Genomic DNA, 18,223 nt, shown 5'->3' on the forward strand with positions numbered 1-18,223 from the left:
AGTCTTCTGGTGCTTTACAGCTGTGCTTTGCCCTAGGGCAGGGAACGTCTTCTCCATGCTCTTGGGATCCAAAATACTTGCAACTTGAGGTGGGTAGGGACTCAAGGAGGCTTGCCAGGGTGTCTGCTGGGCACAACTGATAAGGAGAGCAAGACTTATGCAAAAAGCATGTACCTACCTCTGTACATATGTTCCTGATTTATGGTTCCTGATTTATGGTTCACAGTTACATTTAATTGAGTTTATGAAAGTTCTCTTTTAATAGTTTTCCTGTATACTTGTGTTAATGTATTCTGCCTTGAGGCGACTGTTTTAATGTATTTCCGCCCTGGAGGCGTCTGTTCAGTTCCTTGTAAACCGGTGCGATATGTATTCTTTACAGGAACATCGGTATATAAAAATTAAAAATAAATAAATAAATAAATAAAAAAAAAAAAAGCTGCTACATGACTTTTTGCTCAGGACTTAAATGTGTGTGTGTGTGTGTGTGTGTGTGTGTGTGTGTGTGTGTGTGTGTATCTTCTGAGCCTTTAGTGATCTCTCTGCCGCTGCCCCAAACCTCCATGGATGGGTTGCCCTTGCTATCCTCAGGACTGGAGGGCGCACCTTTTCTGAGCTGCACCCTCAGTGAAGCCCTCCTTGGGCTTGTGTGTGCTCCTTCTACATCCTGGGCCTGGCTGACCCCAGCAAACAAGGGAAATGTGAATTCCCTGTACGTACCAGGATCAGTCCAGACTGCTGGGTTATGCCTCCCTTCCAACAGATGGAGTAAGAGAAAAGTTGGAAAGGCACCCCACCCCCAATATACCCTGGTGCGCCACCTGCGATCCCTCAGTATTTCTCTGACTCCAGCAGATTGAAAGAGCATAACCTGTGATCCTAATCTTATCTAAATTTGGAAGGTTTCTTCTGACAGGTTTGATTAAGGAAGAATCCTTTGACTAGATCAATTTCAAAAGCATAGATAAAAAAAAAAGGACACAGTCAGGCGAGGCAGGGCATTTCCCTACAGCCATTTACCCGGAGATTTTTACCCTGACCCGGTGACCTGCGGGGGAGGATTTACCGGTGGGCCGGTCATTCTCTCCCTTATTTATCACCTAAGAGAAGTAACATTCCTCTGGGGCGGTGCTTAGACAGAGAAGTAAATTCCTCTGGTGTATGATTGGTCTGGTAGCTCAGGGAGGTTGTTCCCCTGTTTTTGGGGGCTGATTAAAACTAATAATAGGGACAGTGTGTAAAAAAAAACAAAACAAAAAAAATGTGTATTTTAAAAGCGCACCTATTCTTCAGCCCTAGCCTGCCTTGATCTCCCGGGCCTCCGGGAGGGGGTGGCGTGTCACCCAGCTGCTTCGCGCGCTTTCTTCATGCCGCGTGGGTCCGTTTGTGGTGCTTGTGGGGAGCCGGGGCCCCGGCTCTCCCGCGAAGGCCTCTGCTCCCGGTGTATCCCCAGGGGCGAGGGGCCTTCGCAGCGGCTGATTTCGGGCCGGGGGTCAGCCTTGCCGCGCCCGAAGGGATATCGAGCCGAGCAGTCTGCTTGGAGGCAGAGGCCCAGCACGCTCCCAATTGGCGCGAGAGCCGCGGCCATCTTGCCTCCATCGGAACCCAATGCTGATTCAGTGGGAGAGGGAGAGGATCTCTCTCCTCTTTCCCCGCCAGAAGTAATAAAGCTCCTGTACGGAGATGATTAAATAACTTCTGCAGATGTGACACTAAATAGGAGGCAAATTGTTTATAGAATTTGACTGTAAGTCCATCGGGACCGGTTTATTTGCCCACCTTCATATCCTTAATAGCCGCTAGAAGTTCTGGGGAAGTGATTTCGGCATCGAAACATTTCTGATGTTAAATGAGGTAGAGCAATAGATTGTAAATAAGCATTGATGACTTCCTGATTGATCGAGGGATTTGAAGAGTATACATAGAAACATAGAAATGACGGCAGAAAAAGACCAGTCGGCCCATCTAGTCTGCCCAGCAAGCTTCCACACTTATTTTCCCATACTTATCTGTTTCATTATTTTCCTTTACTTATCTGTTTCATTTACCACCAAGTTCAGGGCCCTTGTTGGTAACCGTTTGATTCAAATTTCCTGCCATCCCCTGTCATTGATACAGAGAGTAATGTTGGAGTTGCATCCAAGTTGAGCATAAGGCTTAATGGTTAAGGGTAGTAACCGCCGCATCAAGCAAGTGATCCGATGCTTGGTTGCCCAGACTGCACAGATCAATGTCTTGTTGGATGTTGTCTGAATGTAAAACCTGTTTTCCACATTTCCCCCTGCCATAGAAGCAGAGAGTGACTCTGTATATGCATTCAAAGTGATAGCAGGCTAAATTGGTTTAGGGTAGTAACCGCAGTAATAAGCAAGCTACCCCCATGCTTCTTTGTTTACCCGGATTGTGAAGTTCAGTCCTTGTTGGTTGTGATCTGAATGCAAATCCCCTTTTCCACATTTCCCCTTGCCATTGAAGCAGAGAGCAATGTTGGAGTTGCAAAGGCTTATTGTGTAAGGGTAGTAATCATCAGGCAGTAGCCTCCATTCCAGTACTACACCCCCATGGCTCTTCTCTTCATTCCCATCCTCTAGCCTTTATGGATCCACAGTGTTTATCCCATGCCCCTTTGAAATCTTTCACAGTTTTAGCCTTCACCACTTCCTCCGGAAGGGCATTCTAGGGATCCACCACCCTCTCCGTGAAGAAATACTTCCTGACATTGGTTCTGAGTCTTCCTCCCTGGAGCTTCAAATCGTGTCCCCTTGTTCTACTGATTTTTTTCCAACGGAAAAGTTTTGTTGTTGACCATGGATCATTAAAACCTTTCAAGTATCTGAAAGTCTGTATCATAACACTCCTGCTCCTTCTCTCCTCCAGGGATTACATATTTAGGTTCTTCAGTCTCTCCTCATAAACCATTTTATGAAGACCATCACCTTTTTGGTCGCCCTTCTCTGTACCGCCTCCATCCTGTCTCTGTCCCTTTGGAGATGCGGTCTCCAGAACTGAACACAGTACTCCAGGTGAGGAATCACCAGGGCCCTGTACAAGGGGATTATCACTTCCTGTCTCTTACTAGATATTCCTCTCTCTATGCAGCCCAGCATTCTTCTGGCTTTAGCTATCGCCTTGTCACATTGTTTCGCCGACTTCAGATCATTAGACACTATCACCTCAAGGTGTCTCTCCTGCTCCATGTACATCAGCCCTTCACCCCCCATCAAATACAGTTCTTTCGAATTTCCACATCCCATATGCATGACTCTGCATTTCTTGGCATTGAATCTCAGCTGCCATATCTTCGACCACTCTTCCAGCTTTCTTAAATCCCGTCTCATTCTCTCCACTCCTTCTGGCGTGTCCACTCTGTTGCAGATGTTAGTATCATCCGCAAAAAGACAAACCTTACCTTCTATCCCATCCGCAATGTCGCTCACAAAGATATTGAACAGGACCAGTCCCAACACCGATCCTTTCAGCACTCCGCTTAACACCGCTCTCTCTTCAGAGTAAGTTCCATTTACCATCACACATTGTCTTCAGTCCATCAACCAGTTTGCAATCCAGGCCACCACCTCGGCACTCACTCCTAAGCTTCTCATTTTATTCACCAGCCTCCTGTGCAGGACCATATCAAAAGCTTTGCTGAAATCCAAGTAGATGACATTGAGCGCTTTTCTTCGATCTAATTCCCTAGTCAACCAATCAAAAAAGTCAATCAGATTTGTCTGACAGGACCTTCCCTTGGTGAATCCATGCTGCCTCTGGTCCAGCAATTCTTCCGACTGTAGATAGTTTACTATTCTTTCTTTCAGCAGCAACTCCATTACTTTTCCTACCACCAAGGTGAGGCTAACCAGCCTGTAGTTTCCAGCCTCCTCTCTGCTCCTACTCTTGTGAAGCGAGACTACCACCGCTCTTCTCCAATCACTCAGCACCACTCCCGTTTCTAGGGATCTATTGAACAGGTCACGCAGCAAACCCGCCAGCACATCTCTGAGCTCCCTCAGTATCCTGGGATGAACCTCATCAGGCCCCATGGCTTTGTCAACTTTTAGTTTTCCATGCTCTTCCCATACCATCTCTTCTGTAAACTGAGTTACATCTACTCCACTCCCCTCCAGTTTCTTGTTAACTAGCGACGGTCCTTCTCCAGGGTCCTCTTTAGTGAACACCGAACTGAAGTATTCGTTTAATATTTCTGCCATTTCTTCATCTCTTTCCACACATTGATCCTTTTCACCTTTCAATCTCACTGTACCACTTTGGACTTTTCTCCTTTCTTTGATGTATCTGAAAAATGTTTTGTCACCTCGCTTTACCTCTTTGGCAATCCTTTCTTCCACTTGACTTTTTGCCATCTTGATTACTTTCTTTGTCTCCCTCAGTTCCATCAGATATTCTTCCTTGTGCTCCTCCCTTTGGGATCCTTTGTATTTCTTGAACGCTGTTCTTTTAGCTTTTATTTTGTCAGCCACCTCCTTTGAGAACCAGATAGGTTTCATTTTTCTTTTGCTTTTCTTTACTTTTCTAACATATAGATTAGTTGTCTTGGTAATTGCTCCTTTTAGTTTGGTCCATTGTTGTTCCACATCTCTCTTGTTTTCCCAGCCTTCTAGTTCTTCCTCCAGGTACTTCCCCATTTCATCAAAGTCCGTGTTTTTGAACAGCAAAACTCGAGTCTTCATGCTTCTTCTCCGTATCCTATTTGTGAGATGAAACCATACCGTTTGATGATCACTGGTGTTGAGGTGGGCACCCGCCCAGACATTAGAGACATTATCTCAGTTATTGAGCACTAAATAGAGTATAGCTTCCTCCCTTGTGGGTTCCATTACCATTTGTTTGAACAGAGCCCCTTGCAGGGCATTCACTATCTCTCTACTTTTGTTAGATTCTGCAGAAGGGATTCTCCAGTCTACATCCGGCATATTAAAATCTCCAACAATCACTGCTTCTTCTTTCTTTCCCATCTTTTGGATGTCTTCAATCAGATCTCTGTCAAGCTCTTCCATTTGATTTGGAGGCCTGTAAACCACTCCAATAAAAATGGATGCCCCATCTTTTTTTTAGGTCGGCCCATAGTGCTTCTTCTTTGCCCCATCTTCCTTGCAGCTCAGATGCTTGGATATTGTGTCTGACATAAAGAGCCACTCCTCCCCCTTTCCTGTCCTCTCTGTCCTTCCTTAATAAGTTATAGCCCGGTATTGCCGTATCCCAATCGTGAGATTCCGTGAACCATGTCTCCGGGACAGCAACAACATCCAAGTCCGCCTCTTCCATTAGGGCTTGTAGATCTGGGATGTTATTGCCCAAACTACGAGTATTTGTGCTTATAGCTTTCTAGCTTTTCTCGTTCAGGTTACTGCTTTTCTTGGACTCCTTTTGTGCCTTATTTAGTTGAGTTTTGTTATCCACTTCACCTTTTTCCATTGCATTTGTATTTGGGGGGTGACATTCTAAATCCTTTCTGCCATCCCCAGCTTCTAGTTTAAATGCCTTATGACATACATTAAAATCCTATCTCTTAGGATCTGTTTACCTGCCACAGACAGATGTAAGCCATCTTCCACACACAGCCCCAGCCAGAGCTGTTCACTGGACTCTGTATCTGCTATTGATTTTGAACAGACCCTCCCCAGATTTGGCTAGCTAATTTAAGCTTTTTCCTTGGCTCTCCCCAAGAAGTTGGCTTTCTGGCTGTCTCAAGTTCAAAGCAGACTGAACCTGATTACCCCCTGGAATGCTCAGAGTCACTTTCCAATAGCTGTTTAGCCCAAACTTTTTTTTTTTGTATATTTTTGTTTTTTGTTTTACTTAGACAAACACACAGCAATTTAAAGCAGCAATATTAATATCTAGAAAAATAGACAATTAAGGCTAGCACTATACAAAAACAGAAAAATATAACCAGACCTCTATAATAAAGATAAATTAAAGATATTTCTTAGCTTTAGTAGAGATTCTGATAGAAATTAAGGAACCATTGCCTGATTACGTCATTAGTGGAAAGAATGTGACCAGTCTCATTTTTTATTTTTAGTATATGATTTTGGTAGGCAACCTTTTTCAACTTGTTAGCTAGCAATTTTCCAGCTTTTTCTCCTCCCTCAAAGAACTGTTGCCGCGCTATCTCTAGAGAATGTGGAATCCATTCAGATTCCAACTTATGGAGTTCCTCCCTTGCTTTGATAAGTTGATTGAGTGTAATCTGAGATTTAATAGTAGAGTGCTTGTCCGTAAGAATATGGTTCTCCTAAATTGTCAGTCTTTTAATAAAGATTTGGCATTTTGGAATTATTGAACTTTTCCTGTTTAAATTGTTTTTTCTGGTTTGTTTTACAAGGACCTTTGCAATTGATTTTGCAACACACCTGTTGGATTGTGTTCATATTAATGTGTTTGCCCATTGTTTCACACATCGTTGTGGGTTTACTCCTAAGTTGGATACATGTCTCCTCCTTTTTCTTTTTAAGGAAGGAAGAGCGAGATATAAAAAGACCACATATATAGGCTTTAAAGCAATCCCATACTATAAGTGGAGATTAAACCGAATTAGCATTAATGCGAAAAACTCTTGGATTGCAGGTGCTATATCTTTGGTGAAAGAAATATCCTGGAGTATGGAGACATTAAGACGCCAGAAATGTCTACCTCGGTCAGCATGTGGGGAGTGTATATCAAGAGATAAGGGGCATGATCTGACCGAGAAATAATTCCCACTTCAGCATGCAAGACATTATGAAATAATGAGTTGTTGACTAAGAGATAGTCTATTCTAGAATAAGAATCATGGGGTTTAGAGTAGAAAGTGTAGGATCTGGAATGGGGATATCTAAGTCTCCAAGCATCAACTAGCTGTAGATTATCCATAAATAATTTGAATGGATCTACATGAACTTTAGCTAGGTATGAATGTCCTTTAGAGGTATCTAAAGTGTGGGATAGTGCCATATTAAAGTCCCCCCTCCCAATCAGGATTTCTGCAGTATGCTGGAGGCTTAGCCTTTGAAGAAATGAGGCTTGTCCTGTATTTGGTCCATATACATAGACCAGAGTATATGTCTTCCCATTAACCACTATTTGCACTAAAAGATATCTACCCAAAGGGTCTGGAATACAGAGAATGCACTCACGTACAAAATCTTTGGAGAACAATGTGCAGACTCCAGTATATTTAGCAGAATTACTGTTAGGGGCAAAATATTGTTGGGAGAATCTAGGAGAGCATAAGAGGTGTTCATACTGTCGTGATAAGTGTGTCTCCTGAATAAAGAGTATCTCAGGTTTGGTCAGATCAAGCTCTCGAAATAGAATGCTCCTCTTCTGGTGTGTATGGAGACCCTTGACATTGATAGAGGTGAAGCAAAAATTAGGCATCATACTCTTGTTGTAGCATTTGAAAAGATGATATAAGTTTGTCAAAGTTCTCCAGCAACCAAGGAGGCTCATAAAGTGTAGTAGAACATAACTTATAGAAGGTTGTGACTCCATTGAGAGTAAGAAAAGAACACACTAAACAGTAACTGAAATCCCCTGGTCTGATCACTCCCTTATCCATTCCACCTTGACATGAAACATAAAACCCACCAGGGATGGAAACAACATAAGAGCAACCACCTACCGACCTCCTTTTGATAGCAATACACTTCAACTAAAACTACAAGAAGAAATCACAAACATCGACCTAACAAAAGCAGAAACCGCCACAACTTCTTGGCTCAACATCACCAAAGACATAGCAGACAAAATAAACCCAACCATCACAAAGACAATAAAAAACCCAAAACAACAAAATCAATGGTACAACGACAGCATAAGAACAGCCAAACGCGAATTCAGGAAAAAAAAAGAGAACATGGCGCAGAAAAAAAGAGAGAACATGGCGCAGGAATAAAACAGCCCTTCTACGCTCCACATACAGAACCTATCTGGCATTCTACAAAAAACGTATTCACAACGCTAAGAAAGATTTCTATTTGAGCAAAATAAATACCAGGTAGATGTGAATCGGTTATTTACTCTTTCGGATAGTAGAAAGACTAGGGGGCACTCCATGAAGTTAGCATGGGGCACATTTAAAACTAATCGGAGAAAGTTCTTTTTTACTCAACGCACAATTAAACTCTGGAATTTGTTACCAGGGGATGTGGTCAGTGCAGTTAGTATAGCTGTGTTTAAAAAAGGATTGGATAAGTTCTTGGAGGAGAAGTCGATTACCTGCTATTAAGTTCACTTAGAGAATAGCCACTGACATTAGCAATGGTAACATGGAATAGACTTAGTGTTTGGGTACTTGCCAGGTTCTTATGGCCTGGATTGGCCACTGTTGGAAACAGGATGCTGGGCTTGATGGACCCTTGGTCTGACCCAGTATGGCATTTTCTTATGTTCTTACGCTATTCTCCATTGTACATAACCTCACCAAACCAGCAAATGACCCTGGAATACCTAACAACCCTATCAAAAGCAATGAATTTGCTGAATTCTTCATTGAAAAAATCAAAAAATTAATAAACAGCCCCACCACACACAACCAAACATTAAAAATACCATATAAACTGACCACAACGTGGTCGAATTTCAACCCGCCTCCGCACTGGAAATTCAAAAAATCAACAGAAATATGAACTCGGCAAACCATCCCATTGACAGCATCCCCATTCTTACAATTAAACTGGTTGAAAATACAATAAACAAAATGATCACAGACATTGTCAACCTCTCACTTACAGAAGGAATCTACCCAGAATGCCTAAAATCAGCAATCATTAAACCTCTAATAAAAAAAGAGCAACCTAGATCCTGCGAACCTTCAAAACTACCACCCTATATCCAATCTACCTTTCATTGCAAAAATCATAGAAAAAATTGTACACTCACAGCTCTCAGACCACCTCGAATTCAACAACATACTTCACCCTTCACAATTCGGCTTCAGGAAAAACTTAAGCACAGAAACACTACTTCTCGCACTAAATGACACCATACTCAGAGGATTCGACAAAGGACAAAGTTTTTAATTAATCCTTTTAGACTTATCAGCAGCCTTTGACACAGTCAGCCATACCATCTTTCTTGACAGACTATCGGAAATAGGAATCACACGGATAACTTTACAATGGTTTGCATCCTACCTATCGCACAGAAATTTCCAAGTACTATACAACAACACTCTTTCGAACAAAGTCAGTCTTACCACTGGAGTTCCCCAAGCATCTGCCCTATCAGCAACACTATTCAACATCTACCTTCTACCAATTTTTCACACTCTCGAAAGACTTGGTCTGACTCATTTCCTATACGCTGACGATATGCAAATACTTATCCCTATACAGAATACATTAGACGAAACCTACAAAAGACTAACCTACATTCTTACCGAAATCAAACAATGCTTATCTGCTTTAAAACTCATAATAAACCTCGACAAAACCGAAATAATCATACTAGATAGAAAGAACACCACCACTCTCATGTAACCACTCAAAATGGAAAACCCAGGACCAAGATGGCCGCCGTTGTGTGAGGACGCAAAAGCAGCAGCTCCCAGCTTGCCGAAGGTTTCTTGGTTTCTCTAAGGTGATTTTCTTTGCTCTTTTTTTCTGGATATAATGCCACACACAAAAAGAAAAGCCCGTCTAAGAGAGGGCTTACCTGTTCCTGAAGCGGACACTCGGCAGCCAAGTTAGAGGCTGCTTTTGCCAAGATACCATCGAGGAACCCTGGAGGCGGAGTCGCTGGGGCTGGTAAGGAGCAATTACCACCCCCCTGACCCTCGAAACACCTTTGAGCACGGGGGCTCCAACAACGCTGGGGGCTCCAACAACGCTGGATCCTCCATCTGGTAGAGAGGAAGAACCATTCATGTCGGAAAATTTACTTACTCCTGGATTCCAGAGAAGAGCAGAGGGTCTGTCTGTCTCTTCGGAGAACCCGGTGGAATCGGGTTCCAGGAACCAAGGAGAAAAAGCAACACAATGCCTAGAACATCAAGGAGAAGGTGCAATGGAGGTAGGAAATGAGAATGGAACTTTCCTGGTGACTTTCTCTACCCCTACTTTAGCACCTTCCCTGGAAGAAATTAGGAATATATTGATGTCAATGCAAGTCTATTAACACCCTGACTGTAACAGTACAAGAGGCAATTATGAAATCACAAAAAATGGAGGAGAAGACAGATAACTTGGAAAAATGTCTTAATCAGATGGAGGGTAAAATGAAAAATATGGAAAAGATCCAAGTAAGTTTAATACATCTGAGAAGATGCACGAGAATAAAATGGAGGCATTCGAAAACCAAATGAAAAGGGCAAATTTGAGAATATTAAATTTCCCTAAAACGAGGATGATGTCAGCAAAAGATCTTTTCAAAAGCTATTTGCTTACTATTTTAAAATACTCAGAAGATAACCTCCCAGCAATATCGAGGGTTTACTATTTGCCTCAACATCTCTCAAGTGAAAATAATCTTAATCAGTGATCAAGAAAGCAAGATATAAATACAGATTTAAACTTGACTGAATTTTTGGAGAAATCCTTTGTCAGATATAAATACAAGATCAACACTTTTGATTCAATTCTCATGTATAACAGAAAGAGATAATGTATTAAGATCTTACTTTAGATTTCAAAAGTTGAAATTTTATGGTCAGCCGGTACAAATTTTTCCGGAAATTGCAAAAAAGACTCAATTGAAAAGGAAAACGTTTCTTGTAATGAGGGAAGAAGCTATTGAGTGTGGAGCAAAGTATAGTTTGCAATTTCCTTGCAGATGTATACTATCCTTTAGGGATTCTAAATATGTCTTTAATGAACCGGAGCAACTACATTTGTATTTAGATTCACATTCTCAATCCTAGGAACACTCCGTATAGTAGTTGGATTTAGAAATGATGGGTGTAACTCACAGCATGGCTTAATTTAGTATTAGTTATTTCCTAGTAGTATTGCTCCTGTTTCTTCTTGGTCTTCCTCAGATTTCTTTAAGATTTATTCAATATGAGTATTGATCAATGCATGGAAAATGTTCTCTTTTATATCTTGAATGATATATATTGAATGATAATGTATATTTGCTTGGATCTGGAGTACACATATTGTAATTTGATTTCTTGTAATAATTGTTTAAAATTCAATAAAATATAAATTAAAAAAAAAAAAAGGAAACCCAAAATCATCAATCTCCCCTGTCACGCATGCTCGAAACCTAGGAATCACCATTGACAAAGACCTATCCTTCAAAATCCACATAACTAACAAGATTAAGGATGGATACCACAAATTACTTACCCTCAGACGCCTTAAACCTTTCCTTTCACACGATGACTTCAGAACTGTCCTGCAGCTACTCATCTTCGCCAACCTTGACTACTCGCAACCATCCGCCCACTCCAAATTCTGCAGAATGCAGCTGCCAGAATCCTAACTGGAACAAAGTTACATGATCACATTATGCCAACTCTTTCAGCACTACACTGGCTCCCAATAAAATATTGAATAGACTACAAAGTACTAACAATTTACACTCAAAGAATAAAGGCCTCCTGAAAATACCCCCAACCAGAAGCACACTACTAAATACAACCCGGGAAAGAACTATATCCATCGCCAGCCCCTCACTAAGGAACTCACTCCCAACCGAACTAAGAACGCAACCCAACATAAAAACCTTCAAAAAAGAATTGAAAACCTTGTTGTTCACCAAAGCCTATGCAAACTCACACCATCAACCGCACTGCCTGACACCATTGCACACCAGAAACATGAAAATACAGTCCATCCCATGAACAATGACATTTCTACGACCTCTCAAAATTCCAAGACATTTATAATTATCCTAAGAGCATAGTTAACTGCATATTAACTATTTGTCTGGCCTATTTCACTAACTGACCTGTTCGACTTATCCCACTTACTTCCTACCCAACCACCTCACCCTCTAACCCAGGGGTGGGCAATTCCAGTCTTTGAGGGCCACAAACCTGTCGAGGTTTTAGGATATCCTAATGAATATGCATGACATAGATTTGCATACAACGGAGGCAGAGTGCATGCAAATCTCTCTCATGCATATTCATTAGGGATATCCTGAAAACCAGACTGGTTTGTGGCCCTCGAGGACCGGAACTGCCCACCCCTGCTCTAACCCCACCCTAATTGTATCTGCACATGTTATACCAACTAACCGCAACTTATCACAAATGTATAAATTGACTGGACGACTATACACTGTATTTTACCTTCTGTAAACCATTCTGATGGCGAAACCAAATGACGGTATACAAAACACGACAAATAAATAAATAAATATACTTATGCTGATGCTACGTGTAATCATAGCACTTTTGGATAGCAGTGCACTGTGCATCAAGTTAACATAAAAGTACAAATATGCAGCTATAACCCATCTATGAACTTTTTTACCTCCCCTAAACCATAACAATCCTGCTCTAACCTCCCTGCAGGCCAAAATCTCTCCCTTCCTGGGAGGAATTATCAGTGACAAGGGGAGATCCAGAAGCCGCCTCGTCATAAAGCAGTGTATAAACAATTATTGCTATTGCAAGACAGCGCAAAAAATAAATAAGAAAAGAAAAAGGAAAATTTCAGAAAAAAGCATTACAAAGTCAGATGGAGCACAATAAAACCAATCCGACATGATATCTGCGTATTATAAACTGGTTCTATATAGTTATCAATTAGGGAAAGGAGTACCCCCTTCATTAGATTAGCAATCAGGTTGGGCCCTGGCTGTTCACCGAGCCACCGGATTGTCGGCGCAGTCTGCTATTGCACTTTCCTACTCTCTGCCAGGTTGTTTTTACTGATCTCAAGATGGCTGACTTAGCTGGTTTAGAGGGTGGAGCCATGCTGACAAAGCCTCGCAGTGATAATATTGATAAGGCTTCAGCCAGTGAGCATACTTTGTGAGATTCCATCTATAGTAAAGAAAAGTCCAACAGGGTGCATCCAACGATATTTAATGTTCTCCTTTCTGAGAAACGCTGTAATTTCCTGCAACTCCTGTCTGCTTTGCAACATGGCTTGTGATAGATCCACATGTTCTGAGAGATCCTGGTGCTCCCAACAGCAACTATTTTGTGTTTTAGCCGCTTGTGCTATGATCTCCTTAACTGTATATCGATGAAAGCAGACCACTATATCACGACTTTTGTTAGCCAGTGGAGCACGCAATGCTCGGTGAGCTCTATCAAGCTGGAAGTTGGGTTAGATAAAACCCAGTTCCGGATTGGAAATAGTTAGGAAGTGTTGGCATAAGCATGTGATAATTTCTTTGCAGTCCTCATTCTCTGGGGATTCTTTGATGCCCTGAAATCTTAGATTACTCCTACACGCTCTGTTTTCTAGGTCTGCTAGTTTCAGTCTTAACATCTGATTCTCCTCTTGTAGGTCTTGACAAGTGATTTTTATACTTTTAGAAAATTCGGTCTGGCCATAAAGTCTCACATCCATCTCATCCACCCAATGGCCTATTGAGGCTAGCTTCTCTCACATTTCATCCATATGCTCCATCATCTCTTGACGATAGAGTTTAATATCTTTGCGTAGGCTGGCAAACCATTCCCGAAATTCTGATCGCGTTGGGTGTGCTGATTCGGTGTGGCTAGCAGGATCAGTGAGCTCTGAGTCCTCCTTCTTGATCATTGTTTCACCGCCATCTTGGATATCGCTTGCCCCTTCATTGCATACCTCAGCAGTGTTCTCACCATCCTTGCAATAAGAAAAACAGCGAAAATCAATATTTTTCTTCTTGGAGGCCATGACGGAGTACTTAAAACTCAGTATTTGTACCTGATGATTAAAAAAATGCTCAAGAACATCTGCAATTGCTATAGATTATTGAGACTGCTCCAGGAGCTCGCAAATCAGGCTGCCATCCCTGTCGATGACGTCACTTCCTCCCACTTAAATTTTCTGTGGATGAAAATGAAAATCTAGTCTCCAGTCTAGAGCAATCAGCTTTAACTTTACTTGCTGCTCAAGAATCCATATCACAGAAGCTGTTGCCGCTATTTTATTTCTAGCCAGTGTTTTTGCTATAAGTGAGTCCTGAATCTGGACATAGACGCATACCTTGCTGCTGGTTGACTCATATTGTTCTTGCTCTTGTCCTCTTCCTCTTCCTCCTCCTCCTCTTGCTTGCAGGTCCGAAAGCCCTAGACTACACACACAAGGAGGGCCTGGAGCATAAGTGTAAAAGGGACATGTTACTTGCACGACAAAGGAGCTCTGAGGACAAGACCTGGAAGAGGATCCGTCCACGCCCAACCAAAACCAACTTTGTAGGATCTTATTATCTCTGTAAAGGTGAGAAGTTGCCAACATGGCTGTGGTGGGAAGGGCGCTGTACCTATGTGATACATGCCTCGCTTCCCATGTCGCATGTCTCTGAAGCACGTGTGACACAAAAGGCTTGTCAATGGAAGACGGTCTCTGTATACAAGTGTCAATTTATCCAGTTTGTGGTGGACTCTGTTAGGCATATGTTTACATCTATTTTATTAACACATTTGTAGAATATGACAAGTGAGAAGAGCCATGAGCTGGTGTATACTTTCCAGCCCATGCTGAATGCAACATTTATTAATTAAAAACAAAACAAAACTGTACCCCATTACCTCCTCCTCAAACCCCCCCTCCCCATCTTAGCAGTTTCAAGACTTATGTTTTAGGAGAGTATACCACTAGTCAAAATACGTAATCAACTTTAGCAAACCATCCAATGTATGTATCAAGCGATGTATACTATTAAACTTCTGGCACAAGGTGACAAAAATTGCAGATATAAGTTCCAGATTTTCAGGAAAGACTGGTGTTTTAGTCATATCCATTTTTTCAATGTATTTTTCTAACAGACATGTCTGATAGGTCATGTAAGAACCTAAGTTAGGCTTTTGTAGAATATAGTTCTTAGCCAATAGTTGCACTTTCTTGCACCATAGTCTTGCATAACCAGAGGGGAATGAATAAGTTCTCATATCATCAAATAACAGCATGATCGTCTCCAAAGCAAGCATTTCCTAGCGTGTAGCCAGATGGACTCAGAACCAATGGGGTTATGCTCCCCTGCCAGCAGATGGAGACAGTCAGATTTCAAAGCTGACTTCACCCTACATGTATCCCTGCAGTGACCTCAGTTCCCCAGTATTCTCCATCTCCAGCAGATGGTGGATGTACCTCTCCCTAGGGGATTGCTGCATTTTTTGGAAGGAGAAATTCTACTTTCTAAATTGAAGGAAAATTGAGCCCCACTCTCCTGCGGTGATACCTAAAGGTCCCTCCCCCAGCTGAGAATTCCTGAGGCAATTTCCGAGATCCCTCAGAGGTGTGCCTTGGTCCTGTAGCCAGTTCCCGGCATAGACTTTGCTGCTTAAGCAGCTGAAAGGCAGTGGGTGCAGGAAGCCGAGCACGGCATGACAGCCAAAGCCCTTTACCCCCGCAGCCGTAGACCATCTCAACTTGGCCACTAAGTGCTGAGCCCAGGTAAGTAAATAAAAAAAAAAAAAAAAAATTACCTCCCAGTTCAGTAACGTTTGGAGGGGTCTCGGTAAGACTTCCTCTGGTCTTCTTGCTCGGCATACCATACCAATGTCGTTCCCAATACCATGGGGGTAAGGGGAAGTGGGCTTCTGAGCGGGTTGAGCAGCTCCCGGTGGGTTAGGCCCTGCTTTAGGCTTGTTCGGCACACCGTGTGGTAGGCCGCAGCGGTGCCATCTTTCATTCGTCTTTGTGTGTCATATTGCCCTCCATAGAACATCGATATACACAGTGCATCGGCTCTGCGCGTGTGCCATGCACGTACACAAGCACACAATAACTAAGCGCAGAACCCAGAAAAAGCCGGGCGCAAAGGCTATGCATGCGCCTTGCTGCAGCACTCAAAATCTGTGCAGATAAATTGAAAAAAAAAATGTAAGCGCGAGCCAATAGAAACACAGTTACCACCGCCAATGGCTTTGGCAACCAAGAAGCATAAACGCCTTTCTCTCTGCGCTGCTTGTCATATTTGGGCTTCACGGTCACCTGGATTCCAACTTATGTCAGCACTGTGAGGAAGCCCAAGGAGAGTTGGCCTCCCCGGACTTTAAGCCCGGCTCCTCCCATTCAGAGGATGGGTTAGCCACAGCCTTAACGGGTAGTACCCCGGATCTGAGTACTTCCTTGACTCATACGCGGGCTTGGATCTAGTATCTACTTCGGCCAGAGGAGTGGCCTTAGTGGTGGTGGCCAGAACACAGCTATGGCTGTGGAATTGGTCAGCAGATACAACCTCCAAGACCAATCTTACAAAGATGCCCTTTAAAGGATCACTCCTTTTTGGAAGCGAATTGGAAGAGCTGGCCAGTAAATGGGGCAAGTCCCCCGGCTACCGGAAGGTAAGAGGAAGCAGTTATAGCGCCCCTTGTCTGTCAGGGCCAATCCAGGGGCTTCCAACGTTTTTGCCCTTATAGAAACTCGACATTTCAGAGATCTCGCCCTTTGGGAGGTCTCAGTCCTTTTGTTGTTGACAGCCCAAGAGAAGGGCAGGCTTGGGTTCAGGTTCATCCTGAACCCCCAATGAAATTTTGACAACCGACCCTCGGAACAAGGAGATAGGGAGTCAGCTGTCCCTCTTCTACCAGTGGTGGGTCAAGATGGGGTCTGGAGGTCAAAAGAGAAGGATATGCGCTGAAATTTCACAGCACTCCCCAGGACATATTCATGATGTCTCTTTGGGGGCTTCCAGCACAAGAAGCAGGCAGTGGAGATTACTCTAAGGCTCCTCAAGATGAGGGCTATAATCCCATTACCTGCACCCTAGAAAAATACGGGGCGTTATTCTATCTATTTCATCGTACCCAAGAAGGAAGGTTCCTTTCATCCCATACTGGACCTCAAGAATGTCAACTGACATCTACGAGTGAATTATTTCCGCATGGAAACCCTACGCTCTCTGATAATGGCTGTACAATCGGGAGAGTTCCTAACCTCCCTGGACCTATCTGAGGCCTGCCTACATATATTCCAATCCGACAGGAACACCAGTGTTTCCTACACTTTGCGGTACGGTACTGGGTCGCCATTATCAGTTCTGGGCATTGCCCTTTGGCCTAGCCACCACCCCCAGAACGTTTTCCAAGATTATGGTGGTCATTGAGGCAGCATTCAGAAAAGAGGGAATCCTGGTGCCCCCATACTTGGATGACTGGTTGATCCGGGCCAAGTCCATAGAAGAAAGATGCTGGGTGACCCAAAAGGTGACCTCCTTGCTGCAGGAACTCAGTTGGGTAGTAAACCTGGACAAGAGCAGTCTCAAGCCTTCTCAGTCCTTGGAATATCTGGGAGTACGGTTCGACACCAAGCAGGACAAGGAAGCAGGAAGTTGATGTCCCAGATGTGTCACTTGAGTACAGTACGCCAGACAGTGTGGAGCTATTTCCAAGTTCTCAGTTTGATGGCGGCAGCCCTGGAAGTGGTGCTAAGGGCAAGGGCACACATGCGACCACGCCAGCGCTCACTGCTGTCACATTGGAACCCGCAGTCTATTCGATTCGCCTCTACTTGCCGATGGGAGTTTGCTCTCGGCTCCAGTGGTGGCTGCAGGAAGCTCATCTGAGCAGTGGTGTGCCCCTGTCCTCACCGAATTGGCTGGTCCTCATGACAGACACGAGTCTCTGGGGCTGGGGAGCTCACTTTCAGGAAATGTCAGCCCAAGGATGTTGGACCGAACAAGAGGTCCTCTGGAACATCAACCGCCTAGAAGCCCAAGCAATCAGATTGGCGTGTCTACAATTCAGCTACAGACTCCAGGGTCAAGCAGGCCGCGTGATGTGGACAACGCAGCAATGGTAGCCTACATCATCCACCAGGGTAGAATCAAGAACCAGCATGTGTTACAGGAGATAGATCTCCTTATGGAATGGGTGGAAATACATCTGCAGATGATCTCAGCCTCCCATATCACAGGGAAAGACAACATCAGAGCAGACTTTCTAAGCAGGGAGAATCTGTATCCAGGAGAGTGGGTGATGTCAGCCAAAGCCTTTCAACTGATAGTAGATTGCTGGGGCCTCCCATCCATCAACCTGCTAGCCACATCTCACATTGCGAAGGTTCCCCGATTCTTCAGTTGCAGAAGAGATCTGTGGTCCTTGGGGATCGACGATCTCGTTCAAACCTGGCCGGAAAAAGAATTGCTATACACCTTCCCTCCGTGGCCC

At 43.4% G+C, this 18,223-nt stretch overlaps 1 protein-coding gene across 1 annotated transcript in view; it reads left to right on the plus strand.

Moving 5' to 3' along the window:
- Positions 1–18,223, plus strand: part of ZC3H7B (zinc finger CCCH-type containing 7B) — a 147,651-nt gene that overhangs the window by 62,985 nt on the left and 66,443 nt on the right. Inside the window, exon 13 of the mRNA XM_029590240.1 lies at positions 14,169–14,330. Within this exon, the coding sequence (XP_029446100.1) occupies positions 14,169–14,330 (162 nt within the window). The remainder of the gene's footprint in view (positions 1–14,168; positions 14,331–18,223) is intronic.

The sequence above is a fragment of the Rhinatrema bivittatum genome, chromosome 2, assembly GCF_901001135.1.
Source record: "Rhinatrema bivittatum chromosome 2, aRhiBiv1.1, whole genome shotgun sequence".
NCBI lineage: Eukaryota > Metazoa > Chordata > Amphibia > Gymnophiona > Rhinatrematidae > Rhinatrema > Rhinatrema bivittatum.